Source organism: Dunckerocampus dactyliophorus, chromosome 11, assembly GCF_027744805.1.
Source record: "Dunckerocampus dactyliophorus isolate RoL2022-P2 chromosome 11, RoL_Ddac_1.1, whole genome shotgun sequence".
Lineage (NCBI taxonomy): Eukaryota > Metazoa > Chordata > Actinopteri > Syngnathiformes > Syngnathidae > Dunckerocampus > Dunckerocampus dactyliophorus.
The window spans coordinates 26620554-26643763 of record NC_072829.1 but is presented as its reverse complement, the minus strand read 5'-3'; the positions used below and the strand labels follow the sequence as shown (position 1 = coordinate 26643763).

Sequence of the window (23210 nt, the reverse complement as noted above, 5' to 3'; positions counted from 1 at the left end):
CACTTTTTTATGCAGGTCAGAAGCACAAACACAGTCTTAAACTATAATTTAGGTCACAGTATCCTCCTTCAACTGAATGACCTACTGAACACTAGACTTTTTTCCTCAAGAAGAGTGTTGAAAGACATGATGATGGTGTCTCTCCATAGCAACGGCTCAAGAAATCCACTATTCAAAGTTTACTCTGAATTGAGATCCACAGACACGGTCACCCCACCCCAATGTAGCCCCGCCTGACTGGAAAAGTGTGTGTTTCCAGTAAGTGTCAGCGCCTGCGTCACTTGTTTGACCCTCAGGCACTGCAAAGAAAGGTGGAACCGTCCTGCAGGGTGACTGATGCTCTGTGCACGGTTAAAGCTGCATCAAACCTGAAATTAAACAAGGAGAAAGACAAAAAATAGACATTAATAAAGATAATGACTATTCCATTCAATATTTTATATTTATACTTGATAGACAGCAGTAACAATGGTTTAGTTTATTTATAACATGTTTTAAATGCTTTACTATCTTTACCTCATGGATGTCGCGCTTTCTTCCGTTACATTCTTTCACCACAGGGTGACGCTGCAACATCGCTCAAACAAACTGGACTCGATTGCGTCATGTGAACCACTTCCGGGTTGCTTTCGCTTCTGACGCGACTCGTGATTTTCTTCGCGAGTAGTTTAACCTCGACCGTAACGGCTCTAACCGTAGAGACTTCTGCTTCTAGACAGATGCCTCATAGAATGTGGCCCAGGTGGACGTAATTCGTCCTGTGAGAGAAAAGACGAAGCATGTGGAGAGCTAAAGGACTTGTGTGGAGAGGTAAGACCAACGTCAAGAGCTCAGACTGACACAGACAACTGGCAACTGTTTATTTTGGTCACCACAAGCACCCACGATTACATTTTATCTTCTGCTGAAATCCCAATTTGAATGTTGGCGTTTCTGTTTTTCTATTCTTACGTGACATTAATGACCAAAATTATTCATTTGTTTTAATATTGTTGAGTTCATCGAATGGTAAAGTCGCTATTAGCTATTTTGTTAGCTTGAGAAGTTAATTAATTATTATTTATACAATAGCAGGGCTTCCATTACACACTACAACTAACTTTATATTCTTAGACTGTGGCGCCTTTCTTAGATGGATCCATAACAATGTGTAATAACATTTACTTTACAGTCAGCATACGGTATGTGCGGACAACAGGTTTCATTTCCCTACAGTTTCCCAAATAGCTCTTCAACAATGACTGGCCTTCTTTGTTGCATTAACGTGATGACATTTTCTGGTGTTTTCGCCAATTGCAGTGCTGCATCGGTACCATACCAGCACCCCACTACGTCTACCCCAGAACCACCATGTGGAAGATGAGGTCAAAAACACCTCCACTGTGCTCTCCACATCTCGAAATTCCTCAGACAGCAGGTAGCTTCACCCTTCTGTCTGTTGCCTTGCAGGAAGAATGTCATCCACATTAGATGCCATGTTGGACCTTGGTGGGTTCACTTTTGTTTCTGGGCCATATAAGCAGCAGATTACACTTGAATAGGGATGCTCCGATCAGGGTTTTATGCTGCTGATTCCAATACCGATCATCCATGAGTGAAATCCAAAGGTCTGTTGACTGCCATGGGGCCCAAAAAATAGTTCATTACTAATTAAAAATACTAATCAATAAAAGGTGGGAGGAGCAACGTGATTTTTTTTTCATTGGGCCAAGAATTCCTGTATGCAGCCATGCTATAGGCTATATGATATGAAAAAAGGAACAATAAAGCCACCTTAATTTAGGCAAACATTTTACTTACTTTTTCAAGAGAACATATATCAGTGCTGAAACTTACAGAGTATGAGTCAACTTCTTTAAGGAGACTTTTAATGTGAGAGTACAATGGTGGAGCTCTAGCAGCACTTCCAGGTAGTACGTATGTGGGCTCCAAGTGACTCAGCGGACCCGGTGTCTTCCACCACTGACAAAGGCTGGTCATCTCATCCAATTAATTGCCTTATTTTTCGGGTTATTTGCTTAGCATTCTGATTGTCACGCACATACCGGCAAATGTTGTCCAGCGTTTTGGGTGCATTAGCTGCCGTTTGAGTGATCGCCTCGAAAGCTCACCATACTCCGTCAAGTGTTTGTTGTTCAGGTGCCGTATTAAATTAAAGCTTTTTAATGTTACCCCCGCTAGATATTTATCATGGCATGTGTTGCCAGGTAAGTTCCACACGGCAGGCGTGCTTGTTTTGTTTTGCCATGCCTGCACAGTATGAAGGAATGTGGGACGAGGGCGCTACCCAAGGTGTTAGGGCAAGACACTGCACTGCACTACACTACACTGGGGATTGCTGCGGGCTGCAATGGTACTAGCCACAGGTAGGGTTGGACATCGTTTCAATTTGAGCGATTCCAGTTCCGATTCTGAGTCCTCGCTTTGATTCCGGGTCCTAACGATTCTCAATTCAGATTCTTTTCAGAGGTTGGGTCATAACACTCAGCGCAGGTTCTGGTCAACTTCCTGGCTAAAGCTAGCGTTAACGTCAGGTCGCTTTTCTATGAAAAAGTACGCAGCCTTATGTTAGCTGGATATTTGAATTGGCCACCTTATTTGCAGTATAAAATCGAATTTGTTTGCTGCTTCAGTGTTGGCAGAAGATCAACGTAATTTATAGATTTACTTACCTGACTGGTTGGAAGAAGTCTGGCGTAGCACATCAAAAACAGGGCACTCTGTATACCGTGAATCTGGAGGTGTTGAATCCTGTAAGTGGTGCACCCTCCTTTGCATGATATGATGCCGTTGCAAATGTTGCTCTGTGCCGACCGTTCATTTTTTTTGCAGAATTTCAGCCAAACTAGTGAGTGCCGTCGCACACAGTCCATGTTTGAAATGGATGTACACAAACGCTTCCTGACTCTTCTTCTTTGTTGGTGTTACACGGCTATTTTTTCCGGTCGGCAGGCTGGTCAATCACCAAAACGTAGGCATAAAAAATAAAAAGATTCCGGGAGAATCGGAATGTCCTAGTTCCCATCAATTCTCGATGCCCAACCCTAGCCACAGGTGTTTGACTTTTGTGATCTGCGTTGAAAGGCAGTAATAACGTTCTTTTTCACTGAAATCAGCCGATACTGATCGGTGGCCCATCGATCGGAGCATCCCTGGTTTGAATTGATGCTATAATTCAGCATTTTTGAATAATTTTTCAATAACACTGACATAGCTGTACCGAGAAGTGTTCTGAATATTTTACCCCACTTTGTCAACGTCACTGTCTGTGTCACAGGCCCATGGATCTTATTTGATTGTGCATGTGTACCTAATAAAGTATTCAGTGTGTGTGGTGATCTTTTAGAACATCCCAAATTAGTGTTTGTGATGTCTGTCGGTCAGCTCCCAGAAAGAGGAGGATGGCGAGCATAGGAGGAAGAAACAGAGGGCCTTCAAGTTCAGCTCACCTGAGCTGCCGCGTTACACAGCTCTTGACGCCATGGGATGGGTAGGTTCCACTCTTGATCAAACCCATGTTTCGACAATGCATACATAATAAAAATAATCCACTTCAGCCTTCACAAACAACAGACACGCATTCTCATCATGAGATCAGACATTTTAACACTTCATCAGTTAGTATAAAAGTGCAGAGCAAGTGATCTTTCAAAAATAGTTTTGTTTCTGAAAACCACGCTGTCCATACTGATGTGGGATCACGTGCAGCACATTGTGTCCCGTTTTAATCAGCCTTAAAGCGCCCCTCAGTGGTCTCTCTTGCTTACTGCATCTTTCAAGGTCTGATTTCTTTCCAACACTGCTCTGACGTCCCCTGCCTGGAGCGTACGAGGTCTGACCGCAAAGCGTTTACAGTTTAATACAAACGAAAAAAAACTAGCATTTGATTTGTTTGTGAGTCACAAACCAAACCTTTGACTGTCAGTAGCCCTTACAATTACAAATAAAACTGCATAAAATTGTTGGGCAGTTAAATTTGCGCCAAATAAGAGGACTGGCGTTTATGGCTGTCACTCACGGCTGTCTCGTAGACATGTACATGTCCGTAGCGCGTACACGTACACAAAAGCAATCTCACAGAGAAGCAACCAGAAATTTGCAGTTGTTCTGTTCTTACAATACTCTATACCAGGGTGTAAAACTGAATCGCACAGGGGGCCAACACGCAAAGCCGACTTTAGGTTGTGGCCGAACAGGACAACTTGAAATGTCTACTTTCCGAGGCTGTCTCTGAGACTGTGAATGTATCCTGACTGCAAATTGGATGAGGCAGGAAAAGGGAGGGGGAGACGGCTGCGGATGTACTGTATGGCTGTCGTTGTTCTGGTGTGGTTGTTCGTTTCAATAAAGTGATTGTTGATCAACCACCTTCTCGTCATCCTCTCAACGTCAAAAGTACAGTATTTTATATCAACATAAAACATCACAATCCGTGAGATGTGTAACCCAGAAGAGTTTGCAGCTGTGGAATGAGCGGATGGTGCGTTTCCCAGCATGCTTTGATGATCGAGCCTCTTTAACCCTCTGTTGTTGCAATTTGTTCAGAAGTGGTGATTTGTATTTGCACCAGAGCAAAAACCTGTTAGCTAATCTGGTGTCCAGTATATTTCTAAGAAGCCTACATCGCTGATTGGATGGCTCTGGTTTATTCAAAGGGTGCGGCAGCAGTACTCTTCATGCAGATCTGCCGGCGGGTCCACTCCAGATTCTCTTCAGGCACTGATCCCAGTCCGACCTTGACGGCACCGTCAACTTTGCACACCTGTGGCTACCGCCTCCTGCTGGAGATCAGTAAGCACTGCATCTTTGCAAATAGAATTACTCTTTGGAATGCCATTTTCACACTTTTTTTGTGTGTGTTCCGCAGTATCGAGGAATGATGTGGTTCCAAGAGGAAATAGTGTGTTGTGCCTGCACAGTCTGTCCTCGGGTGAGAGCAGAAGCAGCAGTAGCAGCACTAGTGATGAAAGTGACGGTAGACGTCAAAGCTGCAGTGAGCAGAACCGCCTGACCACGCCCACCTTCATCTCAGACCACCAGGGGCCGCTAGGCCAGGATTTCCCTTTAGAAGGTGTGTTCAGTCCTCTGAGATAAACTGTATACAATTTTAGCATTTTAATGACACGGAGGGATCTTTGGACAGCTTCGTGCCCCTCGGAGAATGTTTGCAGCCAAGACAACACAGAAACAGAACATGCTCATGACAAGGTGCACATTTTGAGCTCGTTGAATTTTAAATCAACACTTTTCTTTGTTTTTTAAGTTTTCATTTTAAGTTGTATGTGCTGTTGTCCTCTGTTGCTTTCAGGGTATGTTTTTAGGCGAGGAGCGGCTGGCAGAAGCAGCACAGAATCTCAAAAAAGTGGCAGACACCAACATCCCAGTCATCCTCAACATTATTGGTAATCTCTTCCACCATCACTACCACTTTATTAGGCCAAGTCCAGATATTCACAGATGTATATATTAGCGGTGTCAAATTAAAAAATGTAGTGCAATTAATTAATTACAGTCATATTAAGTGCTTTTTTAAAAATTGGGTTCATCTAATTTTTAGTCTCTGTCTTGACAACCACATCTAACATTAGCTGCGGAGGCCTTACCTGTAGCATTTTAGCGAGCCATAGCAAAGCCCTTTGCCGTACTAAACTCAAGGAGAACAATAACACAGCTGTATTCCTTCTCGGTGTTTGAAACTAAAGGTTGCAGGCAGGACTTGGTATTTGTCTCAAATACAGGGTAATATATTATATAATATTTTTTTAAGTGATTAATTAGCTGAGTTAGTTACAGATCATAATTAATTAATCTCAACTTTTTACATTACTTGACCACTCTAGTGTATATTTTCTTAGATGCAGGGTCAAAGCGATCTATGTATGTTACAAAAAAAATATATACCGGCTTTCATGCACATTTTGGCCAGTTACTTATGTACATAGAGCCCAGGATTAAACATGAATTAGTATTTTTTATTAGCCCAAACATGTTATATGCGTGTCTTCCATTGTGCACATGAGTTAATAACTGAATTAAATGTGTTCCTGTTGTTAAGTACACTTTATATAAATCAGGTTGTTTCCCACGGTTCACAAGCTGTTGTTTTACCCATCCACGTTGGGGTTACTCGGTCAGGCTTACTTTACCTGCAACTGATCAAACCGGTTTTCATTTGTCCCACCATCCTGCAGGTCTCCAACGAGGTAAAAGTAAGAACTATGAGGAAGCATTTGTCTGTTTCGTGGCAGCCGCTGAGCAAGGCTACAGCAAGGCTCAGTTTAACGCTGGTGTCTGTTACGAGATGGGCAAAGGAGTCAGCAAGGACAAGGAGAAGGTGAGGAGCATCCTGTTTTGACGTATCCTCACCTAAATGATGGGGGGGTAATGATGATATGTTTATTATTGCTTTTGTATCGCATCATACTTAGAGGTGTTAATAACTTTCTGGTTACTTTAATTTAGTTAACATGAGTATTACTATGGACAACTTTTTTTTCTCTCCATGGAGGCGTCCCATTACTACTGGCGGGCAGCAGTTGGCGGTCACACACAGGCTCAGTATCGCTGTGCAAAGCTGCTGCTAGCCAGTGGGCACCAAAATGTGGAAAAGCTGAACATAGCCATCAGCCTCCTGGAGAAGGCCGCTGCAGCTGGTCTAACTAAGGTGGGTCTCGTAAACACATTTTGTTGTTTATCCTTGTTTCGCTACAATTTTAATGCAAAATATATAATTATAAATACCAATATCTAAATATATTAATTACTACTAGAGGTTTGAAAATATCTATATTTTTTGTATGTACTTGTCGTATCATGTTGGGTTTCTAATGTTGGTGTGCTTTAATTCCGGGTTAGGCTCAAACGTGCCTGGCTTCTGTGTACACTCGGGAGCCAGTGAGAAACGGGAGCAAGTCTGTCCACTACCTGCAGATGGCAGCAAAGAGCAGAGTGAGCACCCTTCTAGATGCTTCCAGTCTTTTATCATTCACTTCATACCTGATACGGCCCTTCCCAGGTCCAGAAATATTTGGGCAATGGCAGAGTTTTTATGATTTTTGCCTTTACCACCACCACCACCACCACCACAATGGATTTAAAATAAAATAGTCAAGATGTACATACAGTTTCTTTTATTTTGAAGCAGGCATTTACCATTCAGGAATAGCCATTTCATGCAGAGTACCTTTACTTTCAGGAGCTCAAAAGTATTTGGCTGGAGTGATCTGTAACTATAACCACTGTTTTCAATACCTTTTGGTTTGTTCATGGTGCTTCTGTTATACGTACATTTTTGAGCTCAGTGTTTTTTCTCTGCTTGTCTTCAGGATGATACTGCTCTGCTCCTGTTGGGTCAGTGCTATGAGAGTGGCTTTGGGGTCCAGCAGAACCTGAGAACAGCAATGGAATTGTACAGACGTGCTGCTCAAGCAGGAAACAAGCACGCTCAGCTCTTGCTGACATCTCCCACCGAGACAGACGGTGAGTGAAAGTTCGTCCTGTGTCGTCACAGTGAGAGTGACAAACTGACTCTCCCCTCTGTCTATGCAGTGTTGCGCTCCATCCGATCTTCTCCGTGTTTCATTGAATCCGAACTCGACCCCAAGCGGCTGCTCTCGTCTCTGGCCAGCCGCGTGCTTGCAGATGCAGACACCGGTCCTTCCGTCACCCTTCCCTTCCTGTCGCACTCCTGGAGCACAGGGAGCATGCATGTTCCTCCATCGCTATCCTCCACTCCTCTTCACCTTCATCCCCAAAGCAGAGAGGGAACATCATGCCAGTGGATGGTAGGGGTTGGATAACTGCTGTCTAGGGTGGTTGTTTTTTTGTTCTAGCTTGCACAGGTCAGTTCTGCTAGCCTACTTAGAAAGATCACAGTCTACTGTCTCTGTGTGTTTTCTACTTGGAGGCACTTCTCTGTAGTTCTTGGTTCAGAAAACAACACAACAGGTGTTTTATCGCTTTGATATTCTGTTTCTACATCCGTTTTGGTGATTTATTTTTATATATTCAGCTATTAAAGTGTATTCAGCTATTAAAGTATACTTACACAATCTCATAGATATATACAACAAATGTGTGTGTGGACATTCAAAGCTGGCCCATGTTAATCCACATCCAGATCAGCGTAAGTAGCCTTTATATTTATATTATGTAAATACTAATCATGTTTTAGGTTCTTCTTTTTATTCCTGTTTTTATTTGGTGTTGAAGACAATGTGAAGCTTTGGGCAGGTGATGACATGTTCCTCTGCACTTGTGTGGCATTAGTCCTGTTAGAGACAAGTTGACGTGGTGTCCGACCAGTTGTATAGTATAGCAGTGGTCCCCAACCCCCGGGCCGCAGGTCATTTGGTACCGGGCCGCACAGAAAGAAAAAAATAATTTCCATTATTTCATTTTTTTATATGTTTTATTTTGAAAAGTGGCCGGATTCTCTCTTACATCCGTCTCACTTGACGCATGTCCATTGTGCGTGTGCTAACTTTATCTCATGCTGCACAGATAGACTACTACTGTATTTTTACCATTTTTCTTTCACCTCATATTTGGTGTCAAATGCTGATACTATGTGGGAATGCATAAAGGTAAGTTTTGATGACTTATTGAGCGGTAATGTGCACATTTGTCTCAAGTTAATTCATGCTAGCGCACTGACTGTTACCACACACGTCAAACAGCGATGTAATAATCTCTGGAAAAACTTGGCTTCAACTTGAACTGGTGGATGGTGGGTCGGCATTCATTTTGTGCTTTTAATTTGATGTTATTCATGTCTTAGTTTTACACAATACATAATAAATAAGATAAATTACATTGCTAAAATGTAACCCCACCCCCCGGTCCGCGGGAGATTTGTGGGAACACAAGCCGGTCCGTGGGTCAAAAAAGGTTGGGGACCACTGCAGTATTGGATACCTCCTGGCTTTTATGTATACATGTGCCGATGTTAACCTATAGGATGGATGTATTGCAAGACTTTTGCTACTGTGTACATATGCACAATAAAAATATACAAAACACACACATTATGTGGCTGACTTCTTAGATTAGACGTTTCCTAGCGAAAACAACAGCGAACCAGCTGTCATACCTGTCAACATTGGCATTTTGAAAATAACCTCACTGACTGTGCACTGCACCACTATGGAAATTAGGCCACACGTTGGCCGAGTGGTTAGCATGTTGGATACATAGTCAGGAGTTTCTGTGTGGAGTTTGCATGTGTGTGCGTGGGTTTTCTCCGGGTACTCTTGTTTCCTCCCACATTCCAAACACATGCATGTTAGGTTCATTGGCGACTCAAAACTGTCCAATGTTTGTTTGTCTAGATGTGCCCTGCGATTGGCTGGCGACCGGTCCATTGTGTACCCCGCCTCTCGCCCAAAGTCAGCTGGGATAGGCGCCAGCATACCCCATCGACCCTAATGAGGATAAGGAAGGATTAACAATGTACTTTTTTGACCCTGTGGGGAGCTTGTTAGCTACCTGTTGGAGACCCCTTCACTCACTTCTAACATTGAAAGTGTGGATATTTACAGTAGTTGTATTTTCAGTACAACTTAAAACATTAGGTTCACAATCAAATCTTTTGTTTGACACATCAGGGAGGGACTTAATTGTTTATTATTGTGATTTGCACAGCAGGTATGTAGTTTGTTGGTTATTTATGTGAGGAGCAAAACATGACAAATGTATCCACCCTCAGCTCCTGTAAACTGCAATCAGAAACAACAATCAAGACCATCATCTGTGTAAAGGCACACTCCAGATGCACAGGTGTATCTAATATTGTGATCTGAGAACAAGCCACTTCCCTGAAATGACTCCACATAAAATATAAACGAATGGTTAGGTTTTGAGGACATCTCATGTACGCCATTCACGTTTTTTCCGGGTGTGACGTAAGACCTAGCTGATGTGTGATTTCAATACCTGACTTGAAAAAGACAACGCCGGTTGTTGTAATCATGGTGGATGCCGCTGCCTCCTCCTCCTCCTTCGGTCGTCCTCGCCTCTGATTGGCTGCCCTTTGCGGGTTGAGGAGCTCCACAGCGCCTCTCACTGCTCCGGGACGTCGTGGCGCAGAGAGCAATCGCAGCCTGGCCGCCGAGCGGAGCAGTGATCCGGGGTCGGAGAGAGGGCGGATGATGTGATCGGATGCGGGCGGCTACAGCTTAGGGGCGGACTGGCTCTTAAAAGACGCTCCGTGACCGTGGGTACTGCTCACTTGTGTCGTGTCGTCGTGGGGGTGGAAGACAACTGAAGCCCCCCCCCCCCCCCCCCACACCCCTTGTGGAGGCTGAGCTAAGCGGTAAGTAAATAAGGTGCTCTCGGTGGGATGTGCACCATGCAGGGGAGTGATGGATGCACCGGATGTGTGAAGATTTAACTGCGTCTGTTCAGATTTCGACACCATTGCTTCCTCTGTGTCTCAAACGTAGACGTAAAGAATGTGATAAGATGCTTTAATGCTGTTTGTCCACCATTGGTGATGGAGTTTGTTATAGAAGGAAGGTGGTTTGACGCGAAGGGCTTAAAAATTCTCCACCCATGACATCACTGACTTTATCAAGTTGATTTCCTCCCATGCTTGGGCTCTCATCTGTTGCATTTAAAGCATTGTGACTGGTGGAAATAAGGTCTGCTCACAAGAAGACGTTTAAATGGCTTATAAGGGCCAACATACTGTAGCTGTCAATGAATTTTAACTCTATGGTATTATCATGTGAGGATGCGGTCTAATTGACCCTCACATTCGGATTTATTGCAGAAACGGGTTGTTGGTTGCAACTGATTTGAATGCATCCAATATTAAATCACATATGGACGGCAACTTTGACATTGCAGCACGATGTTGCAAATGATGACTTTAATACTGAGGTAACAGTGATACTTGTTGCTCCATCCTGTATGAATGACCTGCGGAGGGTGGGGGTGTGGGGCTGGAGGAGGGTTAGGGGTCAGCAGCTGAGCTATCACTGCATGCTGTCCAGCAAACTGCTGTGTCATGCACCTCACTTCCTCCCGCTAATAACCATCCGCCTCCTTCTGGATTCACTCTCTACACTCCACTTTGTCACACGAATTAAGGCGTGCATTGTTTGGGAGACAGAGAGGCCATGTGTGCAGCGATTTTTAATCACAGGAGCACAAAGCATGCAAATTGGCAGCCTTTTAAGGCCCTAGCATGCGGGATCAATGATAATTTGTTACAGTATATGAGCAACTGACGTGCTGATCAGACTGGAATATTCTCAGTGCAGGTACCTGTTGTGTGTCTGAGGCCTGCAGAGTGGAGTGCACAGTCAGCACAAACAGCTTGTTGTTGTGCTTGTCTGGCTCCATGACCAGCCAGGTGGTAGCAGGACCAGGGACGACGGGGGCCCCGCACTGAGAAAGTGCACAGGACAGGGATTCTTAACGCTACGACGTGTCATTTTGCTCCATTCCCAAGATCTTGTCTTGTGTTCCAATCTGCTGTGTTTGTGCTTTCCATGCTTCTAGGATGTCTGAAATGATAGCTCTACATTGGAATTGCAGGACTGTTGTGTGGTCAGCTTTCCGCAGGCACATGCAGTCACCGGACACGTATTTATTTGCACTTTTAGAGAGGTATTCATTTAAATACAATGGTAACTCCACTGCATCAATTGTAGTGTTAAATGAGTAACAAAAATAATATTTTTTTTTCTATTTTTTTTTTCAGCAACTGTTTCATTCAATTTTTACAAGAGACTTAGGTATACTTTAGAGTAGTCATTGCGCAGCTTGTATAGCTGTATAGATTTACTATCCTGTGTAAAGGACTCAACACACTGGTATTACTGTCAAGATTGTTGGCAACAAGTGAGTAGCAAGATAATTGCAAACATGGTGACAGTAGCATCATGTTTTGGGGCTGCATGAGTGCTGTCAACACTGGGGAGCTGTGGTTTATTGAGGGAAACATGAAGTCCAACATATATTGTCACAATCTGAAGCAATTCAGCAGAGAGGTGGAAGAGAATTCCAGTAAGAACCTGTGCAGCTCTGGTGAATTCCATGCCCAAGAGGATTAAGGCAGTGCTAGGTCACGATGGTGCTCACATTAAACATTGACACAATTTGGACACGTTCACTGGGAGGTGTGTGATGTGTGTGATGCCAGCTATTTACACAATATTGGCTGTGTGTTGCGTCATTTTCAGAGGATAATAAATGCATACTGCTATACCAGCTGCACACGGACTACTCTAAGTCAAATGTGAGTGGTCTATTTTATTAGTCTAGTTTATTATAAGGTCACTGGTAGTGCAGTGGTACACACAGCTGACTTTCATGCAGCTGAGCGACTGTAGTTGTGCACGTGATTGCCAAGATGCTGGTTTTAAACTTTTGATCAGTCCGTTTCACTTTAATGCTTGTTTGCAACAAATTTGCTTTATCAAAACATTCTTTGTCTCACCCCCATTTCGTCTTTTTGCATTTCGAGGCTCTACTGAGAACCTCCTTAAGATCAAACAGTGAAAAATGTAAATTCTTGCAGTTTTTCACCTGGTTATAACATTTTGATCAAGAGTATATATACCCACCTGTATGGATATATATACAGAACATAAATATGGACGGTATTTTTAGAGTTGTGAATTTGCCCTATATATTCCCTTTGTTGTCACACTCCAGTCACGGTTGACCTACCTTGAGAAAAAAAGAGATCAATTGCTAGTCAGTAAGTTAGACACTTCTCCTCCCTACAGACTAACCCTACTGGGGGAAGTCATCAAGTCATCAGCATGCAGATGTTTTTTATTTTAACAGCAAGAGTTCATGTAAATTGGGAGTGAGTCGATGCATGTGCATGTGGATAACAGCCGCAGAGAGCAGATGAAAGAATTGCAAAGGATGCCTCCACTTGATGATGTCATCCATCCTCCATAAGATCAGTATGAGATCAAGCAGAGTGATTGTGCACCTCTAAATGCATATGTGCTGACATTAGGGACCCTGGATGACATAACAGAGGTTGTATTGATCCCATACTCGGGTTGGTGGCTTGACTCCTCCTTTACTCCTATCAAACAACATCCATGCTGCGGGTCTTCCTCCACGTCTCAGATAAAGTGTATTACAGTTTGCCATACGAAGGGACTGTTCAGCAGCAGACAGGAGCCCTGAAAATAATCGGCCTCTCCCCTGCCCCTTTCTGGAAGACAGCAGTGTTGTAAAGGATGCAAGACACCCCTGATCATCTGCTCTTCTCTCTGCTGCTGTTTGCAAGCTGCTACAACACCTTAAATAGTCCCGATTGTACAATAAAACAAGGTATTTACTGAGGGGCCACCAGGGGAGTTGAATTATGCCCTCTTCTCCCACCTCGTGTCGAGTATATGTATACATACTCAATGACAAATACTTGAAGTTGACCTGAATATAAGACGATGCCTCTGTTTAAAAGAGGATTTTGACTAAATGAAAGACTAAAACATCAATTAAATCATTTTTTCAGTATCAGTGAAATAACAACGGGTAGAATATAACATTACGTAGCTGCTGTACACTTGTTTGAATACTGCTTTACTGATAAAAGGTCGTAACGCCTCATTTGTTTTCTTGCTTACTTGCTAACAGCCTTGAAGACACTTTCTTCCAATTGTGTCGCGGTCACCAGGTCGCCGGTGTGAGTGAATGTGTGTGTGTGACTGATAGGAAGAAAAGCTCTCACTTGCTTGGGTTTAGAAGTCGTTGTTTTTTTCACACTTTGTATCGTAGATTCGGGTCAGTATGGTACTTCTTCTTTAAAGGTAACAAAGTAAAATTAAAGTTAGTAAATATGCTGTTTTGCCCAATAAAGAACTATAGGATACTTCTTTTCCTGACCTTTGCATCTCCCCTCCCAACAGGTCTACCATTGCAGTGTGCATCCAGTCAGCCATGATGTCTGTGCAAACCCCACCCCTCTCTCGCTCAGGCTCCTCCCCCTCCAATGTGGGTCTGTCCAACCGCAGCGGCCCCTCTGCCACCCCTCCCACTTCACTCAGCCTGCGCTCCTCATACAATCAACTGCTCGGGCGTGATGTCATCAAGGAGTCCGTCAACACAGAGAGTGGAGGTTCCGCCACCTTGCCCAAGAGCCGTCAGAGACACACGATGACGAGCGTGCGCAGCGTCATGGGGATAAGCGATAACCTGTCATCAAAGAATCAACCTGCTAGCAGAGGAAGGGGCCTCCCCACTAAGTCCTCTTCCAGTTCAGCCCTCTACTCCTCGTCCTCCTCATCTTCAGTCTTCAATACGACCAACCCAAAACTGGCCAAGAATGGAGCCAACCTGCAGAGACGTGCGGAGAGTCAGCAGCAGGAGCTGAGCAAGATCCATAATGATCCCATGGATAACTCCAATTCTGACTGGCTCGAGTTTGAGAAAGATAACTCGCAGCTTCCTCCATTCCGAAGGAGAACAAAGAGCTTCCTGGAGTACCACGACAAAGGCTGGGACCTGAGCTGGGCAAACAAGGAGAACAAGGAGGAGAAGAAACAGCAGCAGTCTTCCCCAGAGAAAGAACAGGCCAGCCCGGTCAAGGAGAGAGAGAGCCAGAAGGAAGAGAAGCCCAGCAGCAAGGAAGAGGCGGTGCCAGTGGTGGAAGAAGAGGAAGAGGATGAAGACCCAACACCAACTGCAAGACAGCCTCTCTTACCTGTAGTGGTCGAAGCCCCACTTTGCTCCTCCTCCTCTTCGTCTACCAACAGCCCAGAGTGGGCGGCAGACAAACACCTCCAGAACCAGGCTACATCCCAGATCCAAGAAGAGCACTGCCTCCAGTTGCTGGGAAGTCCGAGAAGTCCCGCAAAGCCTCCTCGGAGCTCCCAGCCCAGGGTGATCAAGGTGGAGCTGCACCCCAACAATGAGAACCAGTTTTTGCAACAGTACCCACCGTCCTCCCCTAAGCAGACCAGGTCCAGTGAGAGGAACACCCCAACAAGGAACCGGGGTCTCCCTCCTATCATGCCAGATCCCCAACCAGAGATGGGTCTCCCAAAAGTGAGCTTAAGAATGGATCTGACTCCTGATACGCCATCGGAGGATGAAGACTCCAGCTGGACCACTCTGTCCCAGGAGTCACCCTCACCTCAAAGTCCACAAGAGACAGGTTTGATGCTATTATGTTTGTCTTTAACCCATTTTTACAGAAATGTAAACAAACTTTGTGGCGCCCCCTATGGGTTGTGCTCAAAATGTTTTGGGATACATGCTAGCATACATGTAGTGCAGATATCACCAAAGTTTTGTAAGCATTACCCAATCGCTCAATGGCTTATGGACAATTAATTGCCCCTGCAAGGATGTTTTGGTTGATGTTTTTCAACCAATCTTGTTCAAATGTTGTTTCATCCTCTGTGGGTGACGACCAAATTTTGTGGTGATCCGGGTAAATGTTCTGAGGTTACTCTGGGTGTTTTTGTAGAGAACATTGAGCTGTGTGAGAAATTTCCAGTCAAACTGACTTCTGTAAGTCACACACGTGACTCTAAATAAGACTGATGCTTGTGTGTGTTGTTATAACTGACAGGAATTGATGTCAGGGTTCAGAGTTGAGTTTCAGCTTGGCGTGGGTTACAGCCGTAACAGTATCCCGTGTTTTTATTAGGGATTTTTATCAGGGATTGTGCCTGTTGTGAGATAATTAAAACCTGCAATAAAAGCCTGTTGTTCTGGCTAACACTACTGACAGCGAGTGACCTAGTGACCAGTGTAGAATACTACACATCATCAACGTCTTTGAATGTGTCTTTTGAATGCCTTATATCTTATATTTAGCCATTTTTATGCTGCAAATGCTTCATTTAGGCACATTTTACTAATGATAGGGCATATTCAACCACAAAACAGCATGATTTTTTTAATTAATATATTTTTGAAAAACCGTAATAGAGTGAAGCAAGAAATTCGAACCACAAAGTGGTATGACTGTACATACAATCATGACTGTACCTCAAATGCACCTCCCACCACTTTCCCTCTCTTTCTAACACTCCTTTCTGCTCTGGAAATGTATCAAAAGTCCCTCCTTAGAGAAGCGAATCACTCCAGCAATACTGCAGGAACCTTTAAGACCACAGTGAGCCACCTTATGTCGCAGGCAGTGATTAGGATGGATGGACAGCTAGGACACTGCAGTTAGGGTGTGGCAAAGAAAGGAAATGAAAATAAAAAAAGGATGCAAAAGCAGAGAGAATTAGAAATATGAAGAAACAGGGAGGTCATTACCCATGGGCACTACTTTAGGGGATGTGGAAAGAGTTGCCATGACAACAGAAGCTTTAATGATCCCTGTCCTCTTTCCTATGCACACGCATATGCAAGATGTATGTATAATATTCACAAATTCATATAATATTTGTCTATCATTACATTAGCAGATGTTTGGGGTGAGGGGGACCTGCCCCCAGGTTGGAGGGAAATCTCCGACTCATCAGAGGTCTATTTCTGGCACATACCCACCGGTACCACTCAGTACCACCGACCTGTTGCCGCCGGCAACCAGCCCACGTGTGCCATCGAGGAGCCTGATGCGGAGAACAAACCACAACAGGAGACGCACGACACGCTTAAACCACCCAACGAGGTGAGACACTCATAATCACATTAAACTACACCATGTGGCTGTGGCGGCTGCTGGTCATTCAAGGAGGGGAAGCTAGATCATAAATGTGTTCATTTATTTATATGTAAATTGTAGTATCTGCCATGATGTGCAGCTTGCTAGCAGCTGGAGCTGCTGCACGAGGCTACTGTGTGACCGTGACGGGGGGAGAACCTCCGCAGCTGCCGCTGCTCGTTGGGTAAAGAAACGGCAGAGTGACAGAAGAGAGTTGCCAAACACGACGCAAGACGTTTTTAAAGACAAAGCCACTGGGGATTGGTAAAGTCTGACGGAATGAAAAGCTTGGAAAATGCTCCGGTGGATGTTTATACCTCAAAATCGTTCGTTCGCTCATTTCACTGTCAATCAAAAATGGATTCCGCCTCAGATAGATCATCCAATCATCATGCAGAAGCCGAGCGTCGGGGCCAGCCCACTGATCCAATAGACACCCGGAGATGCTGAGCGTCCCGTCTGATGGGCGGGACAAAGCCCAGCATTTAACCAATGACCATCCAATTTTGCATTGTGGAACAACCCACTCTACACTTCCCCATCGAAGTCAGTAAATCAGGGGTCACCAACGTGGTGCCCGCGGGCACCAGGTAGCCCCCCACGACCACATGAGGTGCCCGCAAGCCTGCTTTTCATTCAGGTTTTCAGTTGATAATGAAAGAACAGTAGAAAGAAATCCATCCATCCATTTTCTATACCGCTTCTTCCTCATTAGGGTTGCGGGGGCACGTTGGAGCCTATCCCAGCTGACTTCGGGCGACAGGCGGGGTACACCCTGGACTGGTCGCCAGCCAATCGCAGTTCACATATAGACAAACAACCATTCACACCTATGGACAATTTAGAGTCGCCAGTTAACCTAACATGCATGTTTTTGGAATGTGGGAGGAAGCCGGAGTACCCGGAGAAAACTCACGCGCACACGGGGAGAACATGCAAACTCCACACAGCAATGCCCAGGGGAGAATCGAACCCAGGTCTTCTCGATCTCCAAGCTGTTACTGTGTTGGCCAACGTGCTAACCACTAGACCACCGTGCGGCCGTAGAAAGAAATGCATTCTGAAATACAAAATGTGAGTTTTGGACACCAGCATTTTGTTAATGTTCTGGTAGAACAAGCATATTCGCTGTGTTTGGGTTTAAAATAAGCTCTGAAAATAAATGTTAGAAAAACGAGTAGCTCTTGGCCATTTTCATTTTGTAAAAGTAGCTCTCACAAGGAAAAACGTCGGTGACCCCTGCAGTAGATGCTCAGCGTCTGACTGTGTAAAAGCGCCGTGGGACTGCGGGGACGAATGAGAAGGAAGTTGCGTCAGTTACCTGTGATAAGTAGCTGATTCTGAACAAAAGATGAAGGTACTCTAGCGCACATTTAGTCAATGAAATGGACACACAGCAGTACGTATTTCACCACTTTTTTGGGGGGGGGACATTTTAGGGGAAGCTGAGAGCTTCTCTTGCAGTCTTAGAGCAATCCACACTGCTATATGGGCAAATGTATTGGGACTTTTTTTGTCCAATCATCCAGAAGAATATTTCTGATGTCAGAACTCAACCACGTCTCTTCATCTCAAATGGGTTTGATGGGGTTCCTCCACAACAAACTGTTCCCACAAAGTTGGAAGCACACAACCGTCCAAAATGTCTCAGGAAGATGAAGAATTAGGACTAAGGGAGGAGTGTTATGTAGTAAAACCCCTCAATAATTCATGGAGTCATCAAGGAATGTGTCCCAACACTTGTGTCCATGTAGTTATGTTTTTTATTGAATGATTTAGTGTGGTTTGTGGCAGTTGATACAATGCTAAATCTACAGTAATAGATACAGTAAGCTATTTTCACACTTGCGTTGACACTTTAAATGATGTCTCTGTCAACCCATGTGCTTTAAAGGGATAGTTTGATTATATGACAATTTGTTGTGAATTTTATTTCAAATTTGTGACTTCACTACTTATTATCATTTTATTTATAATATTGAAGTACAGTATTTACCTTTCAACTCGCATGTCAGACAAAATTCACACAAAAAATAAAAAGGCATTGTTTTTGGATAAAATTTGTTTGTTTTCCACCGGCACCGTTTCAAAAACACCAATTTAGGGAAAAAAAAAAAAAAAAAAAAAAAAAAAAAAAAAAAAAGATTACAAGCTTTTTTTCTCTCCATATTTTGACTTTATTCTTCTATAATTTGCTGTTTTTTAAATGTTTTTTTTCATTATTTCTTGTTAAAAAAAAAAACAAAAAAAAACACCAATTTAGCACCAATATTGGTGGATAATATGTAAACGATACCCAACCCTACACATGACTGGCCAAAATACTGGCATCTGCTGCTCATGAACAACAATAAGCATGAAAAACATACGAATGGTGCAGTATTTTGGGAAGCTGTCACCGCACCTCTCTCCTCCTGTCTGCCACAGCGTCCCAGCAGTCTCATCTCAGACAGCTCGGTTGAGCCTGTCCCCTCCCCTTCTGGCTCCTCCCCCTCCTCCCTCTCCTCCACCCCCTCCAATGATGTCATCTCTTCTGCACTGAATCTCAACAGCACCACCTGCACCGTCAATGTAAGCCCTTCATTATTTCCCCCCTCTGTGTTTTGTGTATTTGACACTTGCCCTCTGTTTCTTTTTATAGCTGTTATGGTTATCGTGCCGCTTATTCTTTTATAAACACTGTCTATGAAGTTTGAATCCAAAACTGTATGTCTATCCAGGTTTGTCTGCACACTCAACAGAGAATATTGCACAGCGTAGTCACGTACATAGCGATACATATGCGTGACAAATTAAGTGTAAAAGAATCATGAATCATCATAATTACCAATTTGTTGTCATTATGTAAGGACATTCTGCTTTTTCTTTGTGTGTCTGTCTGTTCAGGAGCTGAAGGACTATCCAATCTATCCTGACCCCAGCCTGAAGGCATTTGAAGGGGCCACCCTTCGCTATGCTTCACTCAAACTCAAGTAAAACCCGCTGATTTAATGTGCGTGATGTTTTCATATTGCATGTTTATCTTTATAATATCGCCATACTGGCTTTCCTGCAGCCCTGCGGCGCCTTTGGAGACCGTGGACCTCAACAACACCTTCCCTAATGCAGAAGCAATGGTAAGAATGTATGCAAATTAAGTAATAACAAACGAATAAATCCTCACAGAATACTCCAGTAATTGTTTTCCACTTTGATATAGGTTGTAGTTGAAGTTAATTTTGTGCCACACTGTTTTATGTTGCCCCCTTGTGGTAGAATTTTATAAAGGCAAGTCTCCATGAAAGAATGAAGATGGAGATGAATAAAGGGAGGGTTTCAAGATCGAAGGAAACGTAACAGTAATAAAACAACTTTTTGGGAGAAGTTGAAGTAAAAATAATTTAAAAAATGAAATCAACTACAGCATTCGTAAATAAAGCAAAACTGGCATTTGTGGTTATATTAGTCGTTCCCAGTGCGATCCTTGGGCTGGGTGGAGATGGCCGAACAAGACCTGTGTGAGGGGAGGAGCAGTGTGGCTGTCCATCACTGTATAAGACAACTGTCCTACTGCAGGAGAGACATTCGAGACTTGGCTGGTGTATGGGGAGAGGTCAGTTATCATCGGTCTTCACATTCATACAATAATAAGCAACTCTGCACTGCTTGGTGTGCTTTTTTTGTTTCTCTTACAGGGTAAAGGGATGCTGCTGGTGCTTCAGGACCGCATGTTGACTCTAGTTGACCCAGATGATCGAAGTCTCCTCCATTCTCAGCCAATCAGCAGCATCCGTGTGTGGGGAGTCGGCCGGGACCATGACAGGTATTTTGTACATGTCCAGAGCTTCTCTTGAGAGAATTTGGCTGTTTTGTAGCTGCTGTTGAAGTGTGAACTGATGCAGTGCAGGCAAACAATAGAGTGCACGCATCCTGCAAAAAATTGGATTGTACGGGACTGTTATCACATCACATCTATCACATCACATGGTCTCCATTTGTTTCTATTGAATTATCAGTGTCCTGGGCCTCCTAAAACCCTCACAAAACTCAATTCTATGTTGCATTGATATTGACATATATTGTAGTTACATCCCAAATTATAGCGTGCCCCGGCCAAATGCTGAGTTATTTTCTTATTTGTTGAATGGGCATCTGTAGCTGGAAATGTTATACTTCGCCAAGTACATTATCAGAATGAAAAGTCATAAATTAAAACAGAAGCACTGTAGTAGCACTGTTGCGGCCCACGGATGGTTTTTTATTGGCCCCGTGGCACATTCTAAGATTTTTTTTTTTAAGTAAAAAAAAAATCTGCAATAATTTTACGAGAATCAAGTCAAAGTGTTAAAAGAGAAAAATGTTCTAATCCAATGAGAAAAATCTATAATTTTACAAGAACAACATCATAATATTATAATGTCATTTTACTAGGATAAAGATGAAATGATAATAAAAAACAATGTTATTTTTTTAATGTCGCAATATTACGAAGAACAAGCAAAAAAATAAATGTAAGTAGTTTTTGGAGAAGAGGAAGAGGAAAAATAATGTCGTTTTAGTGGCATAGAGTTGAAATATTAATGAAAAAATATGCTCTTTTTTTTAAGTCGTAAATATCGTGAGAAAAAATGTTAGAAAATTAGATTGGGGAAAAAGTTTTAATATTATGGGAATAAAGTCATAATATTACAAGAAGAAATTTATGAAGATTACAAAGTTGAAATATTTTGAAAAATTAAAAAACAACAGCAAAAATGGGGGGGTTAAAGCAAAGACCAATGTTCATAGGCTTTTTCATCAATATCGCAAAACTGAGATGCAGGTTTTTCTTGACATATAGATTCTTCTTAGCACATCGTCTTGTGGCGCTTTACAAAATATCAACGCGGCCCTTGCATCCTTTCAATTTTCAGTATGTGGCCCTTGCTGGAAAAAGTTTGGACACCCCTGCACTGCAGTGTGTTTACACAAGACAAAGATCCTCTCCGTTGTTTTAAACACTGCAAGTACTCGCCAAAGATCTTCTATATAATAAGAGTGCTCTGCTGTTTTTAGGACCCCTGCAGTGATGGGGGGTAGCCTGCGCAATGTGGTATAAACAAAGAATAGTAGGTGTGTAAAGGTGACTATAGGGGTGTTATGTCATGTCTACAGGCCTCTAATAATGGTAAAAAAAAAAAAAAAAACATATTTAGAAAGTCATAAATAGGTTTTCTATGCTTTAATTACAAAAATATTCAGTTTATTACTATTGAATCCTACTTTGCGGAAATTCACTCATTGCAGTCAGGTCTGGAACCATTTAAAGGGATAGTTCGGATTTTTTGACATGAAGTTGTATGACGTCCCCACAGCAGTGGACCATATCAGCAGTGACTTACTGGAAGAAGTCACAGCGGAAGTCTCACAAACAGGAGGAGAGAGGTTGAACTTCACAACATGTGTAATCAGCTGTTAAGGAATTGGGTGAAAATGGGGTTTGAAGGAGTACGTGTGTCCTTGCATCTGTGTTTTCCCATCCTCTTCCCCGTCTTGGTCTTGTTTCCACAGTATCTCTCCCAGCCCCTCCACATCTCAACATTAGCCGTGCGTGTGCGTCTCTTGTGGATAAAGAGCTAGAGAGTGTCCTCCCTCTTATGTCTCAGAGGACTGAGAAAGTTTCATTGTGTGTCTCAGCACTAATGGATAAAGTGTGTAGCAGAAGGGAGGAGGAAAGGAGGGCTTGTTTATAGGGTGGAGTTACCCACTAGTTTCCAGTGCGTTCATCCTCTATTCCAGCGGTGTTCAGAGTGAGGCTCGGGCGCCCTTTTGCGGCCCGCAGCCTGTTTTTTATTGGTCCGGGGCACATTGTAAAACTTTAACTTAAAAATATATATACATATATGTAAAACTACAATATTGGGGGTGGGGGGGAGCAAAAGGCGCAGTGTAGCAAGGACACGCTGAAATGTTGGTACTGCGAGTTAATAGTGATGCGATTTGTCACCTACAAGACATTTAAATACAAATTAAATGTCTTTTTTTAAACCTTTGTACAAAATTTTAAAAATTATAAAAAGGCCCTGGCATTTTTTGACTTTTCCCTATGCGGCCCTGGCTGGAAAAAGTTTAGACACCCCTGCTCTAGTCCCTCTTGCTCTTTAAAAATTGTAGTAATTTAGATATCCAACGTGCAGTCAATTAAAGCAGGAAATTGTTTCATGGCGTCTGGAATGTGTGCATCACTACTGCCACTAGAGGGCACCAGAGTCATAGCCTGCCTGCTAAGATACACTGAACAATGCATCCAGCAAGTACAAAAACTACCAATTCATTTGGTAGTTTTTGACTTAAATATGCTTGTTTTTGTAGTTTTTTTTAACATGAAAATGGCTAATATGTCTTCTGATGTGTGAAAGCGGTTTAGTTTGATGATGAGCTGAAAAAGTGTTAATTGGATGCACATGTGGCAGAGAGGAGAGCTCTCTGCAGCCTGGCGTGCATATTTCTTTAAAACCCTTAAGGAATAAGCATCGGGAAGCTCGCTGATGCTTGATTTTGGTGGAATTCCCAATAAAGCGAAACACATGCAGGAGTAAATGATGAAATTATTTGG

General features: G+C 43.2%; 2 protein-coding genes across 4 annotated transcripts in view; both read left to right on the top strand.

Annotated features, from left to right (window-relative positions):
• The first annotated feature begins 628 nt into the window (after nucleotides 1-628).
• Nucleotides 629-9016, top strand: dele1 (DAP3 binding cell death enhancer 1). The gene is made up of 12 exons (XM_054792007.1): nucleotides 629-810; nucleotides 1300-1417; nucleotides 3385-3490; nucleotides 4656-4791; nucleotides 4868-5071; nucleotides 5144-5208; nucleotides 5309-5402; nucleotides 6192-6334; nucleotides 6509-6664; nucleotides 6856-6948; nucleotides 7326-7479; nucleotides 7549-9016. The coding sequence occupies exons 1-12, from the start codon at nucleotides 780-782 to the stop codon at nucleotides 7797-7799; spliced, it is 1551 nt and encodes a 516-aa protein (XP_054647982.1). The 5' UTR covers nucleotides 629-779; the 3' UTR covers nucleotides 7800-9016.
• A 961-nt stretch (nucleotides 9017-9977) lies between these two features.
• Nucleotides 9978-23210, top strand: part of LOC129189824 (amyloid beta precursor protein binding family B member 2) — a 37513-nt gene continuing 24280 nt past the window's right edge. Inside the window, exons 1-8 of one of the 3 annotated variants that reach the window (XM_054791936.1) lie at nucleotides 9978-10312; nucleotides 13881-15127; nucleotides 16398-16603; nucleotides 19064-19207; nucleotides 19523-19608; nucleotides 19692-19752; nucleotides 20082-20228; nucleotides 20311-20438. In XM_054791936.1, coding sequence (XP_054647911.1) covers nucleotides 13912-15127; nucleotides 16398-16603; nucleotides 19064-19207; nucleotides 19523-19608; nucleotides 19692-19752; nucleotides 20082-20228; nucleotides 20311-20438 — 1988 coding nt within the window. In that variant the 5' untranslated portion in view covers nucleotides 9978-10312; nucleotides 13881-13911. Of the gene's footprint in view, nucleotides 10313-13880; nucleotides 15128-16394; nucleotides 16604-19063; nucleotides 19208-19522; nucleotides 19609-19691; nucleotides 19753-20081; nucleotides 20229-20310; nucleotides 20439-23210 lie in introns of all 3 variants that reach the window. The other 2 variants (XM_054791935.1, XM_054791937.1) reach the window with 2 other exon arrangements.